We start from the raw sequence: 25,590 nt of genomic DNA, 5'->3' as shown, positions 1-25,590 counted from the left end.
AATAAACAAACAAGAAACCAGAATCAAGCTGCCCTAGTATATTTGCAAATAAGCAGCATTTCCAGCAATTCTCCTCAAACGTCAATGACCATTTAAAATAAGATTTTAAGAATGAGCTGGTATAAAAGAAAAAGAAATTCTTTTACAACTCCACCAGCATACAGAAACACTCAGAGCTCTGCTGTTCGAAATGCTTCAGGAAAATGTGTGGCAATCTTTTCTTTAATGATGTGAGGTCTACTCAACCCAGAACAACCTCAAGGTCAGGTGCATTTTCAACCAAAGTATATGCTTGGTTTTCCATTAATGTAAGAACTTACATTCACAAACCATAACAGCACATTATAAATATATTAATGCCAAAGACTGCAGGAGTATAGGTTAAATAGACCACTATTATTTTTCCCTTAAAGAAAAACTGATGCACTCTATCGCCTTTAGATTTAAATTCTATCAGAACTATGTCAGTGACTGTGTAAGCTTCATGTAAAGACATTTCGATGTCATATTCAATCCTCACAGCTCTCTTATATAAACATATAAGAGATGAAGAAACCAAGTAGAGCGGGCTTAAGCAACTGGCTTAAGCTTGCACTAACAATAACTGGCAGGGTTTGATTAGTTCATATTTCCTTGCTTAAAGGGACAACATGATCAGTATAAAACGGAAAAAGAAACAATAAAGTCATGATCTCAGTTTCTAAGCTCTAGAGAAGTGTTTAACAAGGACAAGTCCAAATCAGAATTCTTAATTCTCTTCCCCTCTAGAACTGCTTCTTACCACCATATCTCATATTTAATATTCTCAACTTCTCCATGAAAAATATGCCTTCAGTTTAGAAACAAATTGAACAAAAAGATAAATAACATATGCTGAAAGCTAGAAAACAAAAAAGAAAGTAATACATGGGAAAGCATGCCATGTTCACTGACTGGAAGCTGACTGCTATGTGAACAATACTCCCCAAGTTCATCTACAGATCCAATGCCATCCCAATGAATCCACAAGGTCCCCTCCCTATCACCCCCCTATAATTTCCAAAAGGACAGATGTAATACCTCCCGATTTCAACATTTTTACCAAGCAATGATCATCAAGACAGCATGGTATTGGTTCAAGGAAAGACATACAGATCAGTGAAACAGATTTGTGATCAGCTGACTTCAGTAAGGGTGTCAATTAGACACTCTTGCTTTGGATCAGCCACTAGGGGAGGATAGTACATTTGGTGCAGTCGAGAGCCAGCGAGCCCCTCAGTAAGATGAACTGGCACGAGAGTCACAATGATGGACTTCCAACATGTAAGCAACTGTGAGGATGACCCAGAACCAGGCAACAGTTCATTGCACTTCAAGACCATGCGTTGGGATCAGCTTGATGACAGCTATCTAATATATGACTAATTGGAGAGAGAGAAGATAACAGTAGAGGAAGGTGATTTTTTCATGACTACTTACTTATTTGCTATTGCAAGGCCCAGAAAAAATGATTACAATGAAATGAAAAAAGAGCTGGATACAAGACAATAATGAGTTAATCATTAATTAATTCAAAAATGAGAAATAATAAAGTAGGCAACTTTTAAATAGAAAGGCAAAGATGAGGGCTTGGGTTATCTCCTTGGGGCTTTAGACACCTACGTAAACCTTAGGTCAACCATTTCCCAGGAACATTCTTATGCTATTGGAAGACTGTATGTCCTCTAATTGCGAAGAAGCTGAACTTCCCTTACAAAGAGCCAGTCTAGGACTAAGAATCAGGGTTGTTGTTTCTAGAACGTACTTCTGTCTTAGATCCACAGGACAGCTACTTGCATGGTTTCATAGAACATTACTGCTAGGCATTAAGAAGAAAAATATGGTTCATGTAGAAGTGAATGTAGTTGGCAATCGAGGAAGCTACAATGGTTTTAATTATCTTTAAAATCTTTTCACAAGGTTTTACTTTCACATATATTTTAACGTCTACTTTGGCTTTGTTACTTTTTCATTTTCCTCCTGAAATTAATTTTCTTAATTAAAATGCTGAATTAAAAAAAAGGGTATTCAAAAACCAAACTAAACTCATTGCCATTGAGATGATCCCTTCTCAGAAAGCCTATAAGACAGAGCAGAACTGCCCCTTTGGGTTTCTGAGGCTGTTAATCAATAATAGAGAAGAAAGCCTATCTTTTCCCCACAACACAGATAATGGTTTGAACTAATATATATAAAGTTATAGTTTTATATAATTCCCAGACCTGTCTCTGTGGGTTTCTGAGATGAAGACTTTGTGGGAGCAAGGAGAAGAAAGCTCAGTCTTTCTCCTGAACAACGGGTATGACAGGACTTAAATGCCAAGTTGGGGGGTAGGGATGGGGAAGGTCAGGTAGCTAGTATCCTAATTTTCCAAAGAGAATAAAGAGAGTTAGGTAAAAAGTAACTGTGGGAGATTGGGAACTGGTGAAGTTGGGATTAAATTAAGGCAATCTAGTTTACATAAAGTCTGCCTTTCCCCAGGGGCTGTGGTTTTGGCATAGCTTTAATGTTTTGTTTCTTTGGAACCTTTTAAATGCCTTATCAAATAAGCACAGTCATCTTTGTCTTTGTTTTTATTAGTTTCATATTGTTAGCTTTATGTTCTTTAGGGAAATTTCAACACTATCATATTTATAATAAAAGGACTTAGGAGTCAAGTAGTAAGTTTTAAGCTTCTTCACGCCTAAATTCTAAAAATTAATACTATAAGAAAGGGGAAAAAGGCGGGGGGGACTCACAGCATGCAACTTAATAGCTTAGACATTTATCCATTATGTCCTGGTCTTAGTGTGAGGTTGAAAGCTGTCCTCTACTTGGTTAGACTGTTTTAAAGATTTTAAAATATATATTAATAAGAGGGAAAAATACTAAACACAATTTATCTTCTAAATGCATGAAGAGAGAACGAGAGAGAGTACACGATTTTCTTATAAGAATGTTTCTAAAAAAAAAAAAAAGAATGTTTCTAACTTTATCCTGATTGTAATTCTTAGAATAACCATATAAAAGCCACAGCAAAATACAAAATAATGTTCACAATGCTTATGTACCCAGAGGCATGCAACATGGCTTGCAAAAATATAAACTTCATTAAGGTTAAAAGTCATTTTATTCTTCAGTAGATTTAAGTAAACATAACTATTAATGTAAGAATGAACATTAACTAAAATTTCCCTTTGTGGTTGAGACTAGAGAAATTTTACCAAAACAAAGTTTAACATATATATGCTTCTCAGATTTCATTTTGTTTAGCTTAAATCACTAATTTACCTCTGCGATCTCTATCCTTTTTGCAAGATCATCAAGAGAAAGATCGCTCTCATCAGAAGGCAGGCTCTCCTGTAAACTATAGGACGCCTCTTCCGGGGAGAGATCCTGAAGGAGATCGGAATCGTCCTCTTGGTTATCTTCATAGGAAAGAGAATCTTCCGTATATTTTAAGCATCCTTCTAAAAGACTATTCAAATAATCTTCAGTTTCTTGGCTGACTTGGTCATCCGTGCCTGCCTTCTCCTCTGGGGCCATACACACCCCTGGAAGCACTGCACTCAAGTCAGAGCCAGAGCCACCTGAGTCAGGCTGACCCGGTGGTGATTTTCCATCCTGGTCGGTGAGGTCAGGTTGCGGCAGCTCATTCAGTTCATTGTTCTCAAGCTGGGCTGTGGGCAACGCCTCAGAAGCATCCAGAAGAGGCGATAGGAGTTCCTCAGAAATCAAGGCAGGGAGTGCCTGGGCACAGCCTGCTGAAACCAAGGGCTCTCTCACTGACTCGGGGGAACACACCACCTGCGGCTCTGCAGAAATGCCCTCTGTTCTGGCTACATCTTTTTCAGCTAGCTGCCAGCAGTTATCGTCCTGACCGGGATTCTCAGAAGCAGCTGGCCCAGACCTGCCCCCTGCTGCCTCTGCGGACTGGGTGTGGAGCTGTAGGGCGGCTGCAGGACTGCCGGGCGGCTCCTCCTGGTGGCTCTTCCCCGCAGTGTCGGAAAGGCTGGAGGAAGCAACCGGCCTGTCAATCTCTCCTTTATGTGGGCTTTCTTCACCTGGCTGCAGGCCGAGACACGTTTCTCTCTCTGAAAGTAAGAAAGTTGCTTTAGGACGCCAAATGACATTATATATAGAATGGATGAGAGGGGACATAGTGAAAACATATGTAACACACTATTTGAACCCTCTCACATGGGAATTCGGTTAGACAACAATTTATTTCTAATAAAACAAATTCATTGCTTTCAAGTCCATTCTGACTCACGGCAACCCTACAGAACAGAGTAGAATTGCCCCTGAGGGTTTCCGAGACTGTAACTCGTTATGGGAATAGAAAGCCTCATCTTTCTCCCAAGGGGCAGCTGGTGGTTTTGAACTGCTGACTTGGTGGTTAGCAGCCTAATACGAAATCCACTATGTCACCAGGGCACCTTCCAATATCTTTAGTAAACATTTTAGTAAATAATCCATTACATGTCAAAATGACTAGACATTCCTCACAATTATATTAAGAGTAAAAATAAATCAAGTCTTCGCTGTAATCGGAAAGGTCCATCCTTAAAGGTTTATAAGATATACACCTAAACTTTATTGGCTTTTTATCTGATTTAAGTGAATATTTTAAAATTCAGAAAAATTCTTTCAGTACAAATAATCCCTGACTTACAGTGTATTTTATTTATGGTAAACCTCATTTAACACCATCCTCTTTTGGGGCTACACTTTATTGTTAGTAAATTTTCCTGGGAGAAAGCTATGCAAAAATGCATGCAGGAGATAAGAGAAAAAATGATGAACTATGTGAAGGCCCTCTAAGCATTTGATTAAGAGAGTAAAGTCAGTGGGAAAATCTTTCATATGGCAAAAATCCTGAATTTTACCTGGATGTCATGGCAGATCACAAAAAGGGGGATTGATAGTGTAGTACTTCGTGGATTTTATATAAAGGAGAGAAATGCTGAAGAAGGAATGAGGAAGAGGAAAAAGAGAAATAGCTGATGAGAAATTACATCCTCATTCCCATGGTGACTTCACAGTGCAGTTACTGCCACAAATGCCAACATTATCCGGCTCTTCATTGTTGGAATAAATGTTTATAATTTGTGTTTTTTTTTAACAATTTACTGGGGCTGATACAATTCTTTTCACAGTTCATACATATACATACATCAATTGTATAAAGCACATCTGTACAGTCTTTGCCCTAATCATTTTTTTCTCTTTTCTTCTTTTACATTTTATTAGGGACTCAAACAACTCTTACCACAATCCATACATATACATACATCAATTGTATAAAGCACATCCATATAATTTGTGTTTTTAATGTAGGCAATATATATATATATGTTTATATATAATATTTTAAGCTCCCAAAGACAAAGATCTTACTTGTAATGATACTGATAATAAAAGGCAATAATCATAAAAACGAAAAAGCAGGAAAAAATGCAACATTTCATTTATTGAGTTATTATTCATTATATCAGAACTGACTTATGACAGAGTTGGGAAGAAACTTGTCATTAAGTCAGGGACTACCCTACCTGTATATTTAACACATAGCAGATCAAGGGAATCTTTTTACATGATGAACATTTCGAATTTAAAATCTCTGAAGAAAGAAGCAACATGGATTCTGATTGACTAAGACTAAAGACCATAATATCTCTGATTGACATGTTTGCAAATTACTTGCAACTTCATAAAGGGAGGCAGCCTGGGGTAGCAGCAAGAGGAGAAGAGATCCAATGCATCCCATTCCCGTGCTGTCCGCCTTCTCTGCCGCGGGCTTTCTCCACGCAGCACCTGTGGGAAACTCCGCCAACCTGCCCCTGCCACCGAGTTGATCCTGACTCGTAATGTCCCTACATAGGGCAGAGGAGAGCTGCCAATTGCATATCATATAAGGACCCAAGGAATGCAGAGATGAATCAAAGAAAATGGAAATGGAAACTGCACTACAAGCCAGGCATTATTAGAGATAAGGAATTGGAAGTGAAATAAAACAAAAGTTATTGACTATAATGAGAAGCTCCAAAACGTTGAAAATTTCCATGATCCATTTTCACAAACTTTTGGAAGTACTCCCATGAATCATTTAAATGTAATTATTCTAAAACTTTCCCTTTCTCATATTCTCACATATCTCTGTATTTGTTTTCTTACATTTATTCACAGAATAATAAATCTGAAGAGACCAAAGCTGGAAAATTTGGTATTTCCCATTAACACACATATGTTATCAGACTTGGGCAAGTCTCTATAATAAAATGTTGGCTAGTGGGCTTTGGGTTGCTGATGTTTTTGTTAATCCATACCACTTGAAACATGCTATGTTCAATCAGATACCAGAAGCCCCAAGCTGTGAATCAAAGCGCCCAAGAGAAGAAATTTAGCGTGATGTCTCGGTTTTCCCATCAGTGCCACGCACCAAGTTCACAGAGAGAGAGAATTAAAAGATAACAGGAAAGTTTCCATGAACTTTTTGGAGCCTCCTCATACCTGCCAGCAGAGGCCAAGCTAAAGGTGGCGCCCGGCTAAAGCTAGGCAGCAACCAGTGCCGCTTCTGAGATTCAGACAAACAGCTCACAGCATCGCTGCCCAGAGTGCATGAGGGGGACTCAATTTTACATTTCTTTCACTTTATGTACGTTGTAAAATGCATTTTACTGATTTATGATATAATAATGACTATTGGGGGGATATACACACACGAACACAAATACAAGTTAGTAGCACTGACCTAAGACAAATCCCTACTTAACCTCTCATCAGAGGAAAATAAAAAAATCCCCCAGCTATTTAGCCATTTCTGACTCGTAATTCTATAGGACAGAGTAGACTTCCTCGGAGGGCTTCCCAGGTGGGTTCAAGACGCTGGCCCTTTGGCCAGCTGCCAAGTGCTTTAACTGTGCCACCAGGGCTCCTCCGACCAGGGGAGAAAATACAACATGCTTTGCCATGGAGTTGATTCCAATTCATAGTGACTATGTAGGGCAAAGTAGAAATGCTCCTTTGAGTTTCCAGTGCTAAATCTTTATGAGAGCAGCCTCATGTTTCTCCTGAGGAACAGCTGGCGGCTTTGAACCTAGGATCTTGCTGTTAGCAGTCAGGCAGTGCTACCAGGATTTCATTATCTGATAAAAGAGGATAAGATCTTTTTAAAGTGCCTTATAATGAATAGGGATAACTCTGCTAGTTACCACTCTAAGATGTAGTCAGTTATATGGCCCTTCTAGCCATAATCTTTTATGAGACCTTAGATGAGGCATGGTGGTAGAGTGGCCATGTGGTAGATTGTAATCTGTAAGCTCAGCCATTGGAGAGAAAGATGGGGGCTACCTACTCCCATAAAGAGGGACAGTCTTGGAAACCCAGAGAGGCAGTTCTACCCAGTCCTATAAGGTCGCTATGAGTCAGAATCGGTTTGACGGCAGTTATATAGTATATTAGTATAATGAATACAAGGTTAGTTAAGTTGAAGGCAATAACGTAGCTTATCCTTTCAGGGAAACTCAGCCAAAACACCTGACACTACTTCTTTGTATCAGCACTCCAAGGTTCACAAATATAAAGCCACGGAATATGAGTCAGTGTAAAAATCATAAATCAGGAAAAAGTACTTACTTATTTTTTTAAACTACCACATTATGATCATAAGAAAAAAAGAGTTTCTAAAGTCCTAACTTGCTGTTGTGAATCTTCTTTAAACACTATTAAAAGTATAAAGAATTGTCTGTCCAGGAAATTTTCTAGAGCTACTATCTAAAAAGTTAAAAGCAAGAAAATGATGATGGCAACATATGTACAAATGTGTTTCATACAATTGATGTATAGATTGTTATAAGAGTTATAAAAGTCCCAAGTAAAACAATTTATATATATAAAAAAAAGTTAAAAGCAAATAGCAAAGATAACCTTTTTTTAAACAGCTTTATTGGCATATAATTCACATACCCTGCAATTTAATGGTTTGAATATATTTCAAAAGTTATGTAGACAACACCACAACCAATTTTAGAATATTTCCTTCATTCTTGTACCAATTATTAATAGTTTCCTATTACCACCCCCCAGCCTCCCCTGCCATAACCCTAAGGAACTATTAATTTAGTTATTGTCTCTATGGATTACCCATCCAAGATTTCATATAAAGAAAATCATACCAAAAAAATTACTTTCGGGGGGCAAATTGTTACATTAAATTAGAAAACTGAAATTCTTCTTTTTAGTTAATATTTTTAGCTTAAAGCATGAAGTAGTACAAAATATAATTCACACTGCTGGATAAGAAATATTGCTGGATAAATATTGGAAGTGTATATATATAAATTAAAGCACATCATAGATTAGTCAACAAAAATGAGACAAGAATGGCTACAGATAAGTCATAAAAATGCCACTCGTCAAAAAAAAGATTCAAACATGACCATGAACCACAGCGCCACCGTAGCTTGCTCCTCTGTCAAATTCATAGCCTTTAAAGATCGAGATCCACAGAAAGAACTTAATGCAAAGTCAGTACAATCATTGTGGAGCTTTAAACAGAAAAAGATATATTGAATACACTAAAAACAATCCTGCTCAGAGCATACTTGTACAGTCCTTGCATATTCTATTAGGTACATAAAACCACCTAATGAAAACACAGAAATGATTTTATATTTAAAACAAATTTAGGTTTTACCATCTCTACTAACAAACATTTAAAATTGGAGTAATATTAAAAAGAAATCCTGTTTTGCTACTTTGCTAAGAAAACATCTAAAAAGGGTAAATGATAGACAATTCTTCACAGCAATACAGACCTGTCAAATATTGGGAGAGGGTGGCACCTTTCCTGAATTAACTTAAATTAACTAAATTAACTTAAATTAACTAAATTAACTTAAATTAACTAAATTAACTTAAAAACATGCCTGACTCGAAAGAGGGAACCGATTACAAGGATCTACATGTGACCTCCTCCCCTGGGGGACAGACAACAGAAAAATGGGTGAAGGGAGATGTCGGAGAGTTCAAGGTATGACAAAATAATAATTTATAAATTATCAAGGGTTCATGAGGGAGGGGAGAGTGGGAGAGAGGGAAAAAATGAGAAGCTGATGCCAGGGGCTTAAGTGGAGAGCAAATGTTTTGAGAATGATGCGGGCAATGAATGTACAAATTGTGTTTTACACAATTGATATATATGTATGGATTGTGATAAGAGTTGTATGAGCTCCTAATAAAATGATTTTTTAAAAAGAAAGAAAGAAAATTTCAAAAATAACCCAAACATACCTGACTCTCTGCCTCGCTCACTTGGGTCTTCATCACACACTCTCAGCTGTGTACAGCACTCTCTTGCCAGGGATTTTTCTACAGCTACAATCTAAAAAGTTAAAAACAAGTTTAAAAAACAGTATTTTTCTTTCTTCCAACTGTTGCATTGAATTAGAAAGCTAAAAATAGTTTGAGAAAGGTTTCATTATTTTTAACAGAGTCCATAAATTATAAGACACTAACACTTTTTCTATAAATATTTTCAAAATAAACTCCCTTACCTTATGTTTGGAACACACAGGGCTATAGAGAAAAAGAGAGAGAGAGAAATTTTTTTTAAATTACAGCAACAATACACTTCCAAAAAAATGTCACTGAAAAGTTTTTTTTTTTAAAAATCCAGTTTCTCTGGATTCTAATATTAGCACACAACATTTTAATGGCTGAAACACTGCCGCTGGCTTATGAAGTTCCAAGTACAGCTACATCATGTGTTAGCTTCCTTAGACAATATCTGTCAAAAACCTCTGGGGGATTACAAATGCTAACACAGAGATAAATAAAAGAAAGTTCTTTTACTAATAATATATTTTATCAACATTGCATATAATAAGTATTATGTTAATATATCATATTCTAAAATAGATCATTGTAAAAGCATTTTTATTAGAATTAACCATGGAAACAGACAACATAAAAAAGCATAATTTTTTCACCCAACCTTGTCCTTAAAAAAGCATACTTTTAAAATATTATATCTTAGTGAATAACTGAAAATAGCAGAATGCATTTATTCACCTGAAGACAGGCAAAAAACGGTTTGTTGCTACTTTAATTATAATATTAAAACAGATAACAACCAAGTATCTGTGACCCTTAGGCTGAATAAACTGCTGCACAGTATTATGATCTATGCCGCAATAAAACAGAACTACTCTGTTCTATATAATAACAGATGAAACAAAAATCTATTAGCTGTGATTCCATTTATATGAAATCAAACAATAATGTCAATATATAGCTATATGGTTACCTTGCAATTGGAGTAATGACTTTGTGCACGAATAAGGGAGCCTTTGGAAAGGCTAGAGTTTTCTGTATCTTGATCAGTGATATATACATATATACATATATACATATATATACTTATATTTATGGTTAAGTCCAACTGTTTTGCTAAAAATTCATAAAACATTTACTAAATAAAAATACTTGATGCCACTGTTTCCTGGCATAGCCTTTATCTACATCTACATGCTCCTGGTGGTAGTGTTTCCATCTCTGTAACCCTTCTCCAAGGAATTCTGGGCTGTTCATCCTGCACGCTATCAAAATGGCAGTTTCGGCATCCTTGAAAGACTCAAATCACATTCCTTTGAAATGCTGAGTTTGGGGAACAAAAGAAGTCTGAAGGGCCAAGTTCAGGGTTGTGGGTAGATAAGGTTTTTCTCAATGAAATTTTTGTAAGACCAAAGATTCAACACTAAACTCACTGCCATCAAGCCAATTTTGTCTCCTAGTGGCCCTACAGGACAGGGAAGGACTGGCCCTGTGGGTTTCTGGGATTTTAGCTCTTGACAGGAGTGGAGGCCTTCCTTCCTCTTTCACCCAATGGCTGGCCTTGCACTCAGCAGCCCCATACATAATCCGCTCTGCCACCAGGGCTCCTTGCCATGCTTGAAGGATGAGCGCTGCCACGATGGAAAATATTTCTTGGTACAGGTTTCCTGGCCCATTTTTCTCACCAATGCAGTTTTCAATTTTCTTAAAGCTTCTTTAAAAGCCCCAGTCCATGTCCTTGAAAAACTCTCAAGATTACCTCTTTGCAATTCCCTCCAAACAGTTACCCTAACTTTCTCATCCAGCAGATTGGCTGAAGTCACCATTTTTATTGGATTTTGCTGTCTGGATTGTATTGGTTTAAAACCATGACTGGTCCCAGTTCTAATTCGTTTCATGAAATCATCTTCAATTAGTTTCAATTCTGTTTGAAAGATGACAGTAACATCAGCTCTTGAAGCTAGCAGATCTTTGCACAAAGTTTTTGGCGTCCATTGAGCCAAAATTTGCCAAGGCCAAGATATTTACTTAAAATTAAAAATCCCTAGCTACGTGCGATCCCAAATTTAGCAGCTATTAATTCAATGGCAATTCTACTTGTCTTCTTCCAGCAGCTCTGGACTTCAGTTAGTTTCTTTATTCGTCAAGGAAGAAAGTCTTCCCTCTTTTTGTTCACCTTTGAGGCTTCCCTGATCTTCCTTAAAATGCTTGATCCATGCAGAAACTGTGTTTTATGTGGGACAGTATTCCATAAATTTATTGCAAAGCTTCAACGATTTGACAAAATGTGCCCTTGAGTTTTGTTTAAAATTCAGTATTAGCCCTGACAAAAAATGACAATTTTTGCTCTAACACAAAATATCCCGTTTTTTAAGGTACTTAAGGATACTAAGACCAGTTTATCATTGAAAAAACGTAACTGCAGTCATTCACTGATCAGAGACAAGCTTAAACACATTTTGTTTAGAATAAATGCATTCATAAATAAACTGAAATCCTAGTAATTTTTAAAACTTAAAGTTTGAACACTGTTGTTTATAAACCTTCACTCAAAAAAGTGTTCTTTAAAAAACAAATTATTTTACTTACTTTTGTTGTTATAAAAATGCACAACAGAACATAACAATTCAATAATTACTACTAGACATTTGCCATCATAGAGGCTGAAGAAGAACCCATCTCTGCACCTACAAATACCCTTTAAATGTTGGTCTCCAAATTAAGGAGACCCAAAAGCAAGTTCTGTATCTGCTGCATAAGCTATGTGATCTTTACTTGGTGCTGGCCCATTATTGATAAGGGGAGCTTATCTTATTCTTTGAGATTCTGGGACACAGGGAGGAAAAACACCAGAATGGGGATCTTTCAGCCTTTATTTTCAAAATCCCATCCATCTTTACTTTAATCATAATCATGCGCCCTCACCTTCAAAATTCTGAGTCTTCAACTAGTGAACTGAAAAACATGATTTAAATACTTCATTATTTCTTTAACTTTTGAAATATAACTCAAGAAAGTCAGGTGATGTAAAATGATCTGGTAAATGTAGTTTTACTTCTGCAGCACCTGGGATAAACAGTATATTACATATTTGCTTTCCGGCATGAGGCTGCCACTGAACAATGCTATTTTTACTATAATTTACAAACATTGCTAAACAAAACTACAGAAATTGTCCTAATTGACAAATTAGTCCATCTAAATTGCTTCGTTTTTCAGCAGCAAAGAGATCAAAACTTTGAAAGTTTCATTTAAAAATTTCTAATCAGAAGGGTCCTTTGAACTGTGATAAAGCTGACATTTTGCCGAGTTGAAAGAAATTAAGATGAAAACTCGAGGAGGGCACTAGTATTTTATTACAACTCTAACTGAAAATATTCGCTGTTTAGAAAAAAGTACACTTTGTATTTCAAACACTCAATGCTACAATGCTTCTGCAATACTCCAGTCCCCTCATTCTGACCAATTACTGATATACTTACTCTTGATGAGTTGTGCAAAATTTAGTAAGCCATTCAAAATCTTCACTATTAAATCCTTTTACTGAATTCCTTTGAGACACGACTGTGTGTGGTTGTACAGTTTTCCATTTTGCTTCTAAATTTAAAATATTTATTAGTTATTGACTCTTACAAAACATATTTAGAAGGAAAAATAGTTAACTGACATCCTTGATAAAGACTGGCATGGACAATCATTGTTCTATACCACCTAAAAGTTAGCACAGAATTTAGAAAGTGATTACTCTTCAATATAAATATTCCAGAATGATATATGTATTAAATCCCAACTAATTGAAAAAAAATTCCCACAACTAAATTAGTCAGTAGGGCATGCAAATTAATCATAAAAATATCAAAATAACAAGCATTCTTTTATTATTAACATGAAGAGTGATACACAAAGATGAACGTTTCTCACAATAAAATAGTTTATGATTTATTTCAGAGGACAGCACTGAATCTGTAGCTCCGGGAGAGGGACATGTCTGATCAGAGCACTTGGGAGTAAATGAAGGGGGAGGAAGAGAGAGTCACGCACATCCTGGCCCACCAAGCCTTGAGGAAGATATTCCTGCTCAGGGCAGCCAATCCACAGAGAGACCACATGGCCGGCCCCACTATGAGACATGACATCCCTCACTGACCCATAACCCTACAGGGGACAACACTGGAGACACAGTGTGAGAATTCCACCTGATCTGATCCCACCACACTGAGGCAAAACACTAAGGATGTGCAACAGAAGAGCAAGTGGAACAGAGCAACAAAGTCCCAAGGGAATACCAAAAATGGACTTTGGGGCCAGGGCTTGGTACTCCAATAGACTCAACTGGAAAACACTCCTAAAGGCCAACAAACAGTCCTTGAACTAACTACAAGCTTTTCTTTCTTGTTCTGTTTTGTTTTGTCGTTAGCTTGTTGTTTTATTTGGTTGCTTGGTTTTGCTCTGTCTTGTTTTTGTGCATGTTACTATCTCTGCAGGTCTGTCTAGATAAGATAGGCTGGATGAAAAATCTGGAGAAAACAACAGGACCCACAGTTCCGGGTGGGACATGGGAAAAGAGGAGGTGGGGGGAAAGGTAGTGGTGTTAACAACCCAGGGACAAGGGAACAAGTGATCCAAATTGGTGGTGAGGAGGGTGTAGGAGACCTGGTAGGGCATGACCAAGGGTAATTTAACCAAGAGGAATTACTGAAACCCTAATGAAGGCTGAACATGATAGTGGGACAAGATGAAAGTAAAAGGAAATAGAGGAAAGAGCTAGGATATAAAGGACATTTATAGAGGTCTAAGTACAGGCATGTACATATGTAAATGTATTTAGGAGGATGGGGAAATACCTCTATGTGTATATAGGTATAGATTTTGTATTAAGGTAGTAGATGAACATTGGGCCTCCACTCAAGTATTCCCTCAATGCAAGAATGCTTTCTTCTATTAAATTGGCATTCTTTGATGCTCACCTTTCCAATACAATAGCTGAAGACAAAGTGGGTGAATAAGCAAATGTGGTGAAGAAAGCTGATGGTGCCTGGCTATCAAAAGATATGGCGTCTGGGGTCTTAAAGGCTGGAAAGTAAACAAGCGGCCATCTAGCTCAGAAGAAACAAAGCACACATGGAAGAAGCACACCAGCCTGCATGCTCACGAGGTGCCGAAGGGATCAGTTATCAGGTATCAAAGAACAAAAAATCATATCATTGTGTGTTCACCTCCCTGATACGATTGCAGAAGACAAATGGGTACATAAGGAAATGTGAAGAAAGCTGATGGTGCCCGGCTAACAAAAGATATAGCATCTGGGGTCTTAAAGGCTTGAAGGTAAACAAGCGGGCATCTAGCTCAGAATCAACAAAGCCCACATGGAAGAAGTACACCAGCCTGTGTGATCACAAGGTGTCAAAGGGATGAGGTATCAGGCATCATTAGAACAAAAAATCATAACATTGTGAATGAGGGGAGTGCGGAGTGGAGACTCAAAGCCCATGTGTACGCAATAATCCCCTTATGGAAGGGTCGTGGAGAGTAGATGAGCCAGTCAGGGTGGAATATAGCAATGATGAAACATACAACTTTCCTCTAGTTCTTTAATGCTTCCTCCCCTCCACTATCATGATCCTAATCCTACCTTACAAATCTGGCTAGACCAGAGGATGTACACTGGTACAGATAGGAAATAGAAACACAGGAAATCCAGGGCTGATGATTCTTTCAGGACCAGTGGTGAGAATGGTGATACCAAGAGGGTGGAGGGAGGGTGGGGTGGAAAGGGGGGAACCAATCACAAGAATCTACATATAATCTCCTTCCTGGGGGATGGACAATAGAGAAGTGGGTGACGGGAGATGTCGGACAGTGCAACATATGACAAAATAATAATTTATAAATTATCAAGGGTCGATGAGGGAGCAGGGAGCAGGGAAGGAGGGGGAAATGAGGAGCTGATGCTAGGGGCTTAAGTGGAGAGCAAATGTTTTGAGAATGATGAGGGCAATGAATGTACAAATATGTTTTACCCAATTGATGTATGTATGGATTGTGATAAGAGTTGTATGAGCCCCTAATAAAATGATTAAAAACAAACTTGAAAGAGGCCTTTTGCCACAGATTTGCCCAATGGTACCCGATCATTGTGCACTCTACATTAGTGTGTACTCACCCCACTGCTCCTGAATGGCAGAAAGATTTGCCAGCAATTGCTCGTGATATAGTCGTTCAAGCTGAATAAATTTCATTGCTTTCTCATCTGAACAGAAAAATTGAGGAAAACAAAAATCCAGACTTTTTACATTTAGCCCCATACTCGAGGAAGAATGTCCTTATTTAATATTAAGAAAGTTATGCCTTAGTAAAAAATGAAATGACTGAGTATTTTAAAATGTAACCACATAAAAGTAATAACTATCTTGGTTTTGAAGTGGGTGTGTTTTAATGCAGCACGTTATGCAGTAGCAACTGGGTTCCATATTATTAGCAAACAGCAGAAACTAAAAGGTTTTAACACCCAAAGAAGGGCTGCTCTCGGATATAATTCTAGCAGGATCAATTGCAAGCAATTCTATTGGCATCCTGGGGTCTAAGTGTTTCCCTTTTGATCTCTCTCTTTAAATGATCTTCTGTCAAGCCACTGTTACCCTCTAGTCAAGTGCTTGTTTCCAGTTTCAAATCACCTTAATACTTCATGTCCTACTGAACGGGTTTAGTACCTTATTTCTCACAAGATCAAAGAATCGTATGTCTGAGCAATGACAGTGCAAAAAAAGTATGGATCTTTTGGCATAATTTATTTGCCATACACATCATGTGACCTGATTATCTTCTAAATATTCTATGAACTTCTGTTTTCTTATCTACAGCAAACATATTTGCACCTTATGAGAGCATGGTAAGTTGTCCAACTGCCTACCATCCCCTGAGCAAGGTTCGAAAGTTGATCCAGGAGGAAGGACAAGGAAATCTCGCTGCTTAGCTTTATGTTCTCGTCATGATCGCTCGACTCAGTTATCTCTCTCTGCTCTGTCACCTTCAAAGAAAAATACAAAGAGAAGAAAACCTACCAATCTCCATCAAGTCTATTCCATCTTCTAGATCTACCTTACAGAACAGAGAACTGTCCCTTCGAGTTCTGAGACTGGGAATCTGTACAGGAGCGGACAGCCTCATCTTTCTCCCGCAGAGTGAGTGATTGGTTTGAACCACTGACCTCACGGTGTGTAGTTCAATGCTTACCCAACAGAACCATCAGGGTTTCTTAAAGACACTCAAGGATCCTAATAGACCAGCAAGAATCAAGCACGATGGAATATTTCTTTTACTCATGATGTAACGTATACTAATGACATATTCTTAGATAAATAATATGTGCATTTATCAGTTTTTTCAAACCGCACCATCCCCTTGCACGTAAAATTCCGAGGAGACTGTGCAAGCAAGATGTTTACATGAATGCATTGCATGGGAAAATGCGGCATTTCTCAAACTTCATCTGGCAAACTTGTTCAAGTACAGATTCCTGGGTCTGATTTCTAGAAATCTGGACTCAGTGTGTCTGGGGTAAGACCCAGGAATTGGCACTGCTTACATGCCCTCAAGGAAACTGATACTGCTGGTCTTCACTCTGCTGCATCGTAAGCATCATCAGATTGAAGAAAAAATGAGAGAGATTTCTGTCGTCATTAGGTTTCCAACCTATTTAGTAATAAACTGCCATTGCCTGAAGGTATAACTAGTTAGCTGACAGAACTCAGGAAAGTCACAGCTTACCCTCCATCTATCTGATCAGAGGTGTGAGAAGTCACCAGGCTAGGAGGAGAAGCAGACCACAATAGGAAAAAACAGGTGTATATGAGATATTCTTTTTAGAGGCTGTCTGAAGGGAAATTTTTAAAAGTCTGTGATAATAATTACAGGATTAAAAACCCTTCTATCTCTTTAATATATGAGCTCTAGAAACTTTTATACGCAGTAAGATGAGCCATTTAGTGCATCCAAAAAGAACTGAAGAGCCCTGGGAATTGAACCATGTCAGTGCTGTCTTTACATTATTCACTGGAAAAGAAAATGGGTGCCCTTTGAAGATTTTTCAAGATTAAGAAAGTAAAATTAGTGAGAAGTTAAATGAAGACTGTAAGGTGGGTGGCCGAAAGATTTCCCATAGAAACTCTTGGAAAAGCATCCTTGTTTGGTGAGAGGCCTGAACAGGAGCATTATCATGACAAGAAGGGCAATTTGGTGAGGCTTTCCCAGTTTTTCTGCTGAAACTTTGGTGGCTACCTTTCTTAAGACATTTTCATAATAAGCAGATGTTACTGTTCTTTGCCCCTCTGGAAATTCAACAAGCAAAATGTCCTGAGCATTCCCCAAAACGCTTGCCATTACTTTTGCTCTTGACTGATCCCTTTTTGCCCTGACTGGACCACTTCTATCTCTAGGGAGCCATTGCTTTGATTGGGCTTATTATTATTGATTGGGATTAATACACATATAAAACCATTCTATAGTTCAATCATGTCCAGCAGAATTGTACATTTGTCTTCAGGATTGTACTGGCAGGATTGTATCTCCTGTTAAACTCTTCTAAGAAATGCTTCAGGATTTGATTCCACTTGTTTAACATTTCTATTGAAAGCTCTGCTCCTGTCCACAGCGCGTCTGGGAGCAACAGTTTTGACATGCATCAAGGGGGTTAGATGTGTGCTCGACTTAAGTTTGTTGGTCTGAATCACGCAGTTACTATGCCCACAGTGCTGGCTGTTGTTTCTGCCGTTCATCTTTGGTCCTCTCCAAGGGGCACGTGAACAAGACGGTTTCCTCCTGAACAAATGTGGACAGTCTGCGCCTGTGGGGTTTCATCTTCAACGCGGTCTTGTCCATTCTAAAATTGAGCTATCTGTAAACTGCCTGTTTCTTTGGGGGCATTGGTCTCATAAACTTTTCCTAAAGCATCAATGATCTCACCATTCTCCCACCCAAACTTCACCATGAACTTTATTCTTGCTTTCGTCTTGCAGAATTCATGTTGCTCTGGGATATTTTTCAAGCTGTTGTCTTACTCCTCTTTCAGATCTCATTCAGACATGTTGTAACTATTTCACATTTATTTTGGTGCTGAAATTTTTAACTCATGCGTAGCCTTTTCATAATATGCATCTTCCTCGAACTGCTTAAAGATCCACTGTTCCACAGAAAAGCAGGGAGAGGGATTTTCCCTGTCTGAAGTTAACATGCCCTATCTTTTGAGCTCATTTAAATGGGTTAGTACAAGGGAGGAACTCTATTTTGGATTTACAATGAGTATTGCACTTGAGATATTCTAACATATACTTATTATTGTACTTGCACATCTATTTAATTTCAAAGGAAGAAAATGCAATGTATCCTCTACGTTTATTTTTTTCAGGAGCATGTGCGTTTATGCTTTCCTTATTTTTGTTCTCCTGAACACACAAATATTTAGAGTTTTATAAAATTAGGATTTGTTCACAAAAGGTCAATTGTGGGTGATTCAATGGAAATTTGTAGAGTGAGATAATTTTCTATATTTTGTTGGGTGTGATGGTTACATGAGTAGCTACACCTATCCAAACCCAGGGAACTCTTATTGTCTGTACGTTTTAGAACATGTATTCTTCATGATTAACAAAAGGGGGAGGTAGGAGGCCCTAAGAGTTCTGTGGATTTCTTCTTGTAGTTAAAAAAGGATACAGTCTTCCTCCCGGAAACACGACTCCGCAATCTGTTAGAAACAGAACCAAAGGGAATTACATTAACATATAGATGAAAAGACAAATTTGGAAGAAATCAGGACCTCAAAATTCTGAAAGTCTTTAATATCCAACTATGAAAACTTTGTTACCACGTCAGAAGAGGTTTGACTACAAGCACGTGGAACAAGTCTGAAGGCATTCGAGTGAAGCAAGGCAAATGTAGACATTCCTTGGTTTTCACATGACCTGTTCTTCCTATTCTATTTCAAGTCAAAGCAAGCTCCACAGATGCATTAGCATTCAGGAGTGAGAATTCTAAAAAACGGGGAAAATGAAACAGAGGCTCATAAAAGATTTAACACTGTGAAAAATAACTATTATAAATTAAAAGTTGAAATATGTTCTAACACATGATACCTTAAAACCACGTCCATTTTTATTTCATGAATAATTGGCTACAGATCCCTTGGGACACACTGACTTGGCTTCTGTTTTGATGATTAAGTAAAAGTCAGGTCAACTCCAATTGCTTAACAGTTGAGTGATGAAGTCTGGAAAATTGTGGTAGGGTGTTATCTCCTAATATGGCTCTTCTACCCATATATCTGTTATTCTCTCCAAATAACTGGACAGGACTATGCAAATAGGGCATATGTAACCCTAACAGAGGGAACAATCAGTTTTAGTTAGCCACCATCCGTGGCTAGAAGGATGAGCCATCTTTGAAGCAGGACGGAGAGGAATCGTGGACCAACAGGAAAAGAGTGCGTTTGAGATCTGCCTAAAGCGGCAGACACTGAGAACAGAGGCATCGGAAGCTGAAGCAAGGAGGCCATGGGACAGAGACTAAGGGAGCAGTGGGCGAACCTCCTGGTCCACAGAAGCAAAGACCAAGGAAACAGTGGCTGAGAGGCTGAGGGTCAGAGAGAGACTGGACTGCTAGCTGAGGAGGGATGCTGCTAGAGACCAATGACTGTATCCTTATTGTTCTCTGATCTTGGCATGTGGTAACCTGCTAACTAATAAATGCCCTAAATTTTAGTATTGTTTGTGAATTTTGTGTGACCATCCCAACACATGATCAAACCCAGCCGAGAGGCAGAGTGCTTTGTGAGGAAGGGTTGATGTCAGAGTGGGTATAGAAAGATGGCAGGAGGGAAGCATGCTTGATCTCTGACTCATGGCAATAGGGAAGGCAAAGGCCAATATGCCCTCCCCACCCACCCCAGGCCCCTTTACACAAACACGAACAAAGTCACAAGTGGTGCACACTCTAAAGCACATTATATAGGCATCTGTGGACTCAGACTCTGGTCTCAGTTAAGGGTTGTCACTTAGCAAGTTAACCAACAAAACAAAACTCACTGCCAGCTAGCTGATTTTAACTCCTAGTGACCCTATAGCACAGGGTAGTATGGCTCCTCTGGGATTCCGAGGCTGTAATTCTTTATGGGAGTAGAAAGCCTCGGGGTTTCTCCTGTGGAGGAACTGGTTTCGAACTGCTGACCTTGCAGTTAACAGTCCAGAGCGAAACCACGACACTTCCAGGGCTCCTTAAGTCCATTCTAAGGCACCTTAAAATTAAAAATTCCTTCATTGGGAATATTCTTTATTTATATATAACATTTCTGCACGAGCGAAGTATTTTCTGAAAAATATTTTTACATACTATTACCATATTTAGAATATTTCATGTAAATTTCATATTACACCTTGAAAATGTTGCCACTGATTCTTACTAGATGTCATGTAGATATTTATGTTCCGTCTGTAGATCGTAATCTCAGTTTTCCAGGTAGCTGTCAATGCAAAGGCCAAAAAGTGGTTGAACTATTAAACTTAGAAAGCCATTTCAAGTGCTCGTGCACCTCTACACTAACACAAAGGAGAAACCAATAGAATGCAATGGGGATGGTTCTTCCCTAATGTGTTACAGCAGCACACTTCCAACGAGACACATCTGCATACCTTGACACAGTCTACAGCGAAAACCTATTTCTCAAACACAATGGAGATGACTAGACGAAATTACCTCTGTGCGCTTGTAGCTTACTCGAAAACCTGAGTCCATTCTGACTTTACCTTCTGAGGGCTTTGCAAGGGATACATTCATTTTCAGGGTTCTGGGATCAGGCAGAGGTAAGCACTGGCTGGTAACCAGAAGGTCAACGCTTTGAACTCACCAGCTGCCCTGAAAGATAAGCAGTCTGCGTCTATGAAGATTTACAGCCTCGAAACCCTCTGCGGTAGCTCTACTCTGTCCTACAAGCGGCTGCGACTAGCGATCAAATGGGAGGCGGTGGGTTTAGTTTGGGGCTTTCTTTTCACAGATAATTGTTACAACAGTATTGATTTGAACCAAATCAAACTGCCAGCATTCAACCATTTCCCGTCTAGAAGCTAAGAGTTGCATATGGCTTAGCCGTGGTAGGCTGACGATGACTGTCAACTTCAGAGCTCAGAGAAAGGCCTGGCGTGAGGTGCGTGCTCATGTGTGTGGTGTCGATTTCCAGTTGTCCACGCGCTCTGCATCGCTGACTACCCGCCGCCCCCGGGAGCCCGTACTAGCAGGCCCTAGCACATCATGGTCGCACCTAGTGGAAACCACTGACAACTGTCCTCCATCAACTTCCAGGAAAAAAGCTACCATGGTGCTTTCTACGCACAGGTTGAGGTATAGCTTTAACTTGCCCAGTAAAATTAAAAGGCTATCTTTTTTAAACTTTACACATTTACATTATTATTGACAAACTTATAAGGGGGCTTGAAAAAGTTCATGGAGACGGAGTGGGTGGGGGTGGGGTGGAAGGGGGTAAAAAACAAAAACAAAAAAGAATAAGTTCATGGAAAAATTATATGATCTCTCAGTTCCATTTTTTCACAGTTTTTTGAAGCCTTCTCTAATACTATGTGCCAGAGTTTCTGACAGGGCAGATATAGAAATGACAATTAGCATTCCGGTTTTGCTGGCAATTCCAATACCATAAGGCCCAGAGTCTCTAAAGCAAAAGGTGCTTCTAGGAGACAGGGCCGCCTGAACAAAGAACCAAGCAGCAGATTTCCATAGAGCAAGTGCAGCAAGGCAAAAGATGTGTTGTTGGGTTTGGTTGTTTTCTGGATTTTCCACACAAGGAAGCTTCTGAAGGTTTGTGAGAAAATTATGCCTTCATTCCATTCTCGTTTGTCTACATCTGAAAGGTAGCTTAGGACAGCAGAAAGAATGGGGGTGGGTGGGTTTGGAAATGAATGACCTACATGCTGGCCCATGCTCTCGCTATTCCTACTTAGCCCTGTCCTTTTACTTCCTCAAACCTCAGCCTCCTTATCTGTGGAACAAGGACAATGCCCACAACCACATGCGGCAGAGCTCTTGCAGGACTTCAATTACAGAAGGGGTATCGCACAATGAACAACACTGAGTGCTCACAGCGGCCGGAATCACATTCTGAACCAGAAACGCAAGCTGCCGAGCAGAATAGTGCGAAGACATATCAACTGAAAATCATCATGGGAAAATGACGGTTTTTAAAGTTACGCTTGTTTCAGGTAGGGACAAATTTTTAAAAAGAGGAAAGTGTCGTTGGTCATCTTCTCGCAGAGGAGCTCAAGGACCCAAGGACTCTGCCTCTTGCCCAAGCCTGACAACAGGGCCAATGTCCCCTGTGAAAAGGACCAGGGACTTCAACAACATCGTGGAAGTTTGTCACATATTCTCATTTCATTTCTTGTAGAACTTTTTGAAGCTCCTCCAGGTGCAACTTCAGTGATAATTTGTAGTTTAAAGCTTATCCAATAGTCAAATTAAATAAGTCAATGTGTGAAAGATTACTTATATCCAGGAATAAGAATTTTTGTGGAAGTTTACAGAAATCCAAGAGCTAAAAGTACAAAGCTAAAGTAATCATAGACATATTTCCAATTCAGAGAATGCCGGTTAAAAATCACAGTTTTCCCAAATTTTCTTAATTCCCTATCTCTGCTAGTAGCACAATGTGGATTTTCAATAAGCTTTTGAGTTATAGTCAATTAATAAGGCCCACAATTCCTTATGTGATATAATTCTGGACTGTATAGCCCAATGGCTACAGCCCATTTTGGCGGGCACTCTCCACTATCCAAATAGGCAAGGTTAGCGTGGGATTAAGACCTGACCTTAGAAGCGGTGTGAACACAGCCATACCCATTTGCTTCCTTGGAGACTTCTTTGACTCTCCCTTAGGAGAGGGTGTCATTTCAGACACTATCCGTTGTTTTCCTTGCATGGGGTGCATTCCTAAAACGTATCGCCTCATCTAGAAAGCCCTACCGGTATTCCTGACCGTGCTGTGAGAGAAGCACGAGGCCCTGCTGTGACTTTTGGCCATCTTTGTCTTCTGGCTCTGGCTCTGTATTTAGCTCACTTCGGCCTGGCCTTAGGGTTTGGTACTGAACAGCACCCACCACCACGTGAGGCTGTCCCTCAAAGTTTCGTGAGTCGCTGCGGAACTCACGAAACTTCTGCAAGGCGCAGAGCCCACGGCCAAGAGGACACATCCTTAAGGGAAGAGTTGGGGGAATATGGAGCAGAATGGCGTCTTGGAAGAATTGGGTCTTTGGGACAGCTTTAATCTCCATCTTCTTTGGGCAAACCTGGTATTGAGTCTTCTAAGAGAAATGATTACCACGCCCATCTCTGACATCTGTATCGCTTTTTACAATCGAGCGCCAAATTCTAGTGCTCTTCCTTTTGGGGATTTCCAATTCAACCTCTCCAATTACACGGCTACTCCCTTCAACAAGACACCTTTCTTAGCTTGTGCTGGAATGATTTTATTTTTAGAAAAAGTGTATATAGTGTACAGTCAATAGTTTTATAATGTTAGTAGAGGAAAATCACAGCCTCTGCCCTTATCCTACTCCCCTTTCCTTAGGAAAGCACACTTAGGATTCATTCTGCCTCTTTTTAAAAAACCATGTACACTACTAAGTAGTAAGCCTATATAGGCCATTTCTAGATTTTTTGCTTTTAGAAGATGAGGATTGAGTCATTTACTCCTATCCCATCCCAGCCTACCAAGACATACTGCTGCTCTCTCACAATACCTTTTTATGAACCAAGTCATGTTGTAAACTATGACGATTTTTCCTTTCCTAAAGGGATGTGTGTGTGTGTGTGTGTGTGTGTGTGTGTGTGTGTGTGAAGAATGGGGGCTTTGTTTTCCATGTATCCTTCATTTTAACTCAAAATTAAAAAGCAGGAATAGGAAAATGATAGAAATAGTCTCTACTGAGATCTTTCTGATCTTACTGGTTACCCTGGGTAATCTTGTAATCTGTCGCCCTAGAATCCTCCCTCGTCAATGCCTGGAGATTCCCTTCGACTCTCTCCTAGCTCCTTGGATTGTTCCTTTGCTTTGGTAGAGCTCGTGCTCTGTGACTTTACTTCTGAGAAAAGGTCTGAGGTGGAAGCATCCTTGGTATGTCTAAGGGCCTGCTAGGAGGTCAGTGTACCTGAAAAGGCACGAGTACGGGGGAGAGTTTTAGGACTAAGATATGAGATGCAACAGGGTCAGATCATGGAGGGTCCTATAAGCCATGGTGAGGATTTGGGGTTTTATTCTTAATGAAAGAGGCGCCATTCAAGGGTTTTAGACAGAAAAAAAATGGATAAATTCCAAGGTTTGAGTCTTAGCAACAGGAGGTATGAGGTCACCATGCAACAAGAGGAAGAACACCGGGAAAGCAGCACACTCGGGAGGAGGATACAAATTTAATTTCAGACATTTTACATTTAAGATGTTCATCACATATCTCAGGCAGCTGGATTTTAAGCATAGAGTTCAGAAAAGAGCAACAACTAAAGGACTGGTTGAAATTACCCAGGGGATGGATGAGTATAGATTAGAAGAGATTAAGCTATCTAGATACCCGAATACTGTGTCCATTTAATATTTTACACTTAGTAAAATGGGACACAGCAGCAAATGAGCCTGAGATGGCAAGGCCAGTGAGGAGAGAAGTAAAAGCCAGGAGTAAGGTGTCTCAACGGCAAATAAAGAAAATGTAAAACTAGTGCAAGAGATCCACTTGTCAAACACTTTTAATAGCACCAGTAAAATGAAAACTGCGAATCGGCCCCTGGATTTGGACACCCCAGAGATCACTGGTGACCTGTCCAATGTGATTCTGGCAGAGTCGTGAGTGGTGCCGAGCTTAACATGCTCAGCTGCTAACAGGAAGGTTGAATGTTTGAGCCTACCCCAAGGAACCTCCGAAGAAAGACCTACTACTGAAAACCCAGTCAGGCACTGAAACCCAGTCACACACGGAAAACCCTTTGGGGGAGCATCATTCATCACTGACACACAAGAGGGCGCCCAAGAGCAGGAGTCAGCTCCACGGCGACAGAAGGATGATTATAGAATCTTGACAGCCAAATGCAATTTGTGACCCCGGGCTAGATTCTAGAGTCAAAGAAAAATAGCTATAAAGAATATTTTTGGGGAAAAAATTGGTGGAAGTTTAAATCCATTCTACACAAGGGATGGCATGGGAGGAAGATGGAGCT

General features: G+C 39.3%; 1 protein-coding gene across 1 annotated transcript in view; it reads right to left on the bottom strand.

The window, feature by feature from the left end:
• Nucleotides 1–25,590, bottom strand: part of CNST (consortin, connexin sorting protein) — an 80,675-nt gene that overhangs the window by 10,798 nt on the left and 44,287 nt on the right. The window contains exons 4-9 of the mRNA XM_075531366.1: nt 19,042–19,072; nt 15,497–15,583; nt 12,816–12,930; nt 9,555–9,576; nt 9,292–9,382; nt 3,289–4,091 (exon numbers count right to left, since the gene is read on the bottom strand). Of these exons, the coding sequence (XP_075387481.1) occupies nt 3,289–4,091; nt 9,292–9,382; nt 9,555–9,576; nt 12,816–12,930; nt 15,497–15,583; nt 19,042–19,072 (1,149 nt within the window). The remainder of the gene's footprint in view (nt 1–3,288; nt 4,092–9,291; nt 9,383–9,554; nt 9,577–12,815; nt 12,931–15,496; nt 15,584–19,041; nt 19,073–25,590) is intronic.

The sequence above is a fragment of the Tenrec ecaudatus genome, chromosome 1 (genome assembly GCF_050624435.1).
Source record: "Tenrec ecaudatus isolate mTenEca1 chromosome 1, mTenEca1.hap1, whole genome shotgun sequence".
Classification (NCBI taxonomy): domain Eukaryota; kingdom Metazoa; phylum Chordata; class Mammalia; order Afrosoricida; family Tenrecidae; genus Tenrec; species Tenrec ecaudatus.
This window is presented reverse-complemented; position numbering and strand designations above follow the sequence as displayed.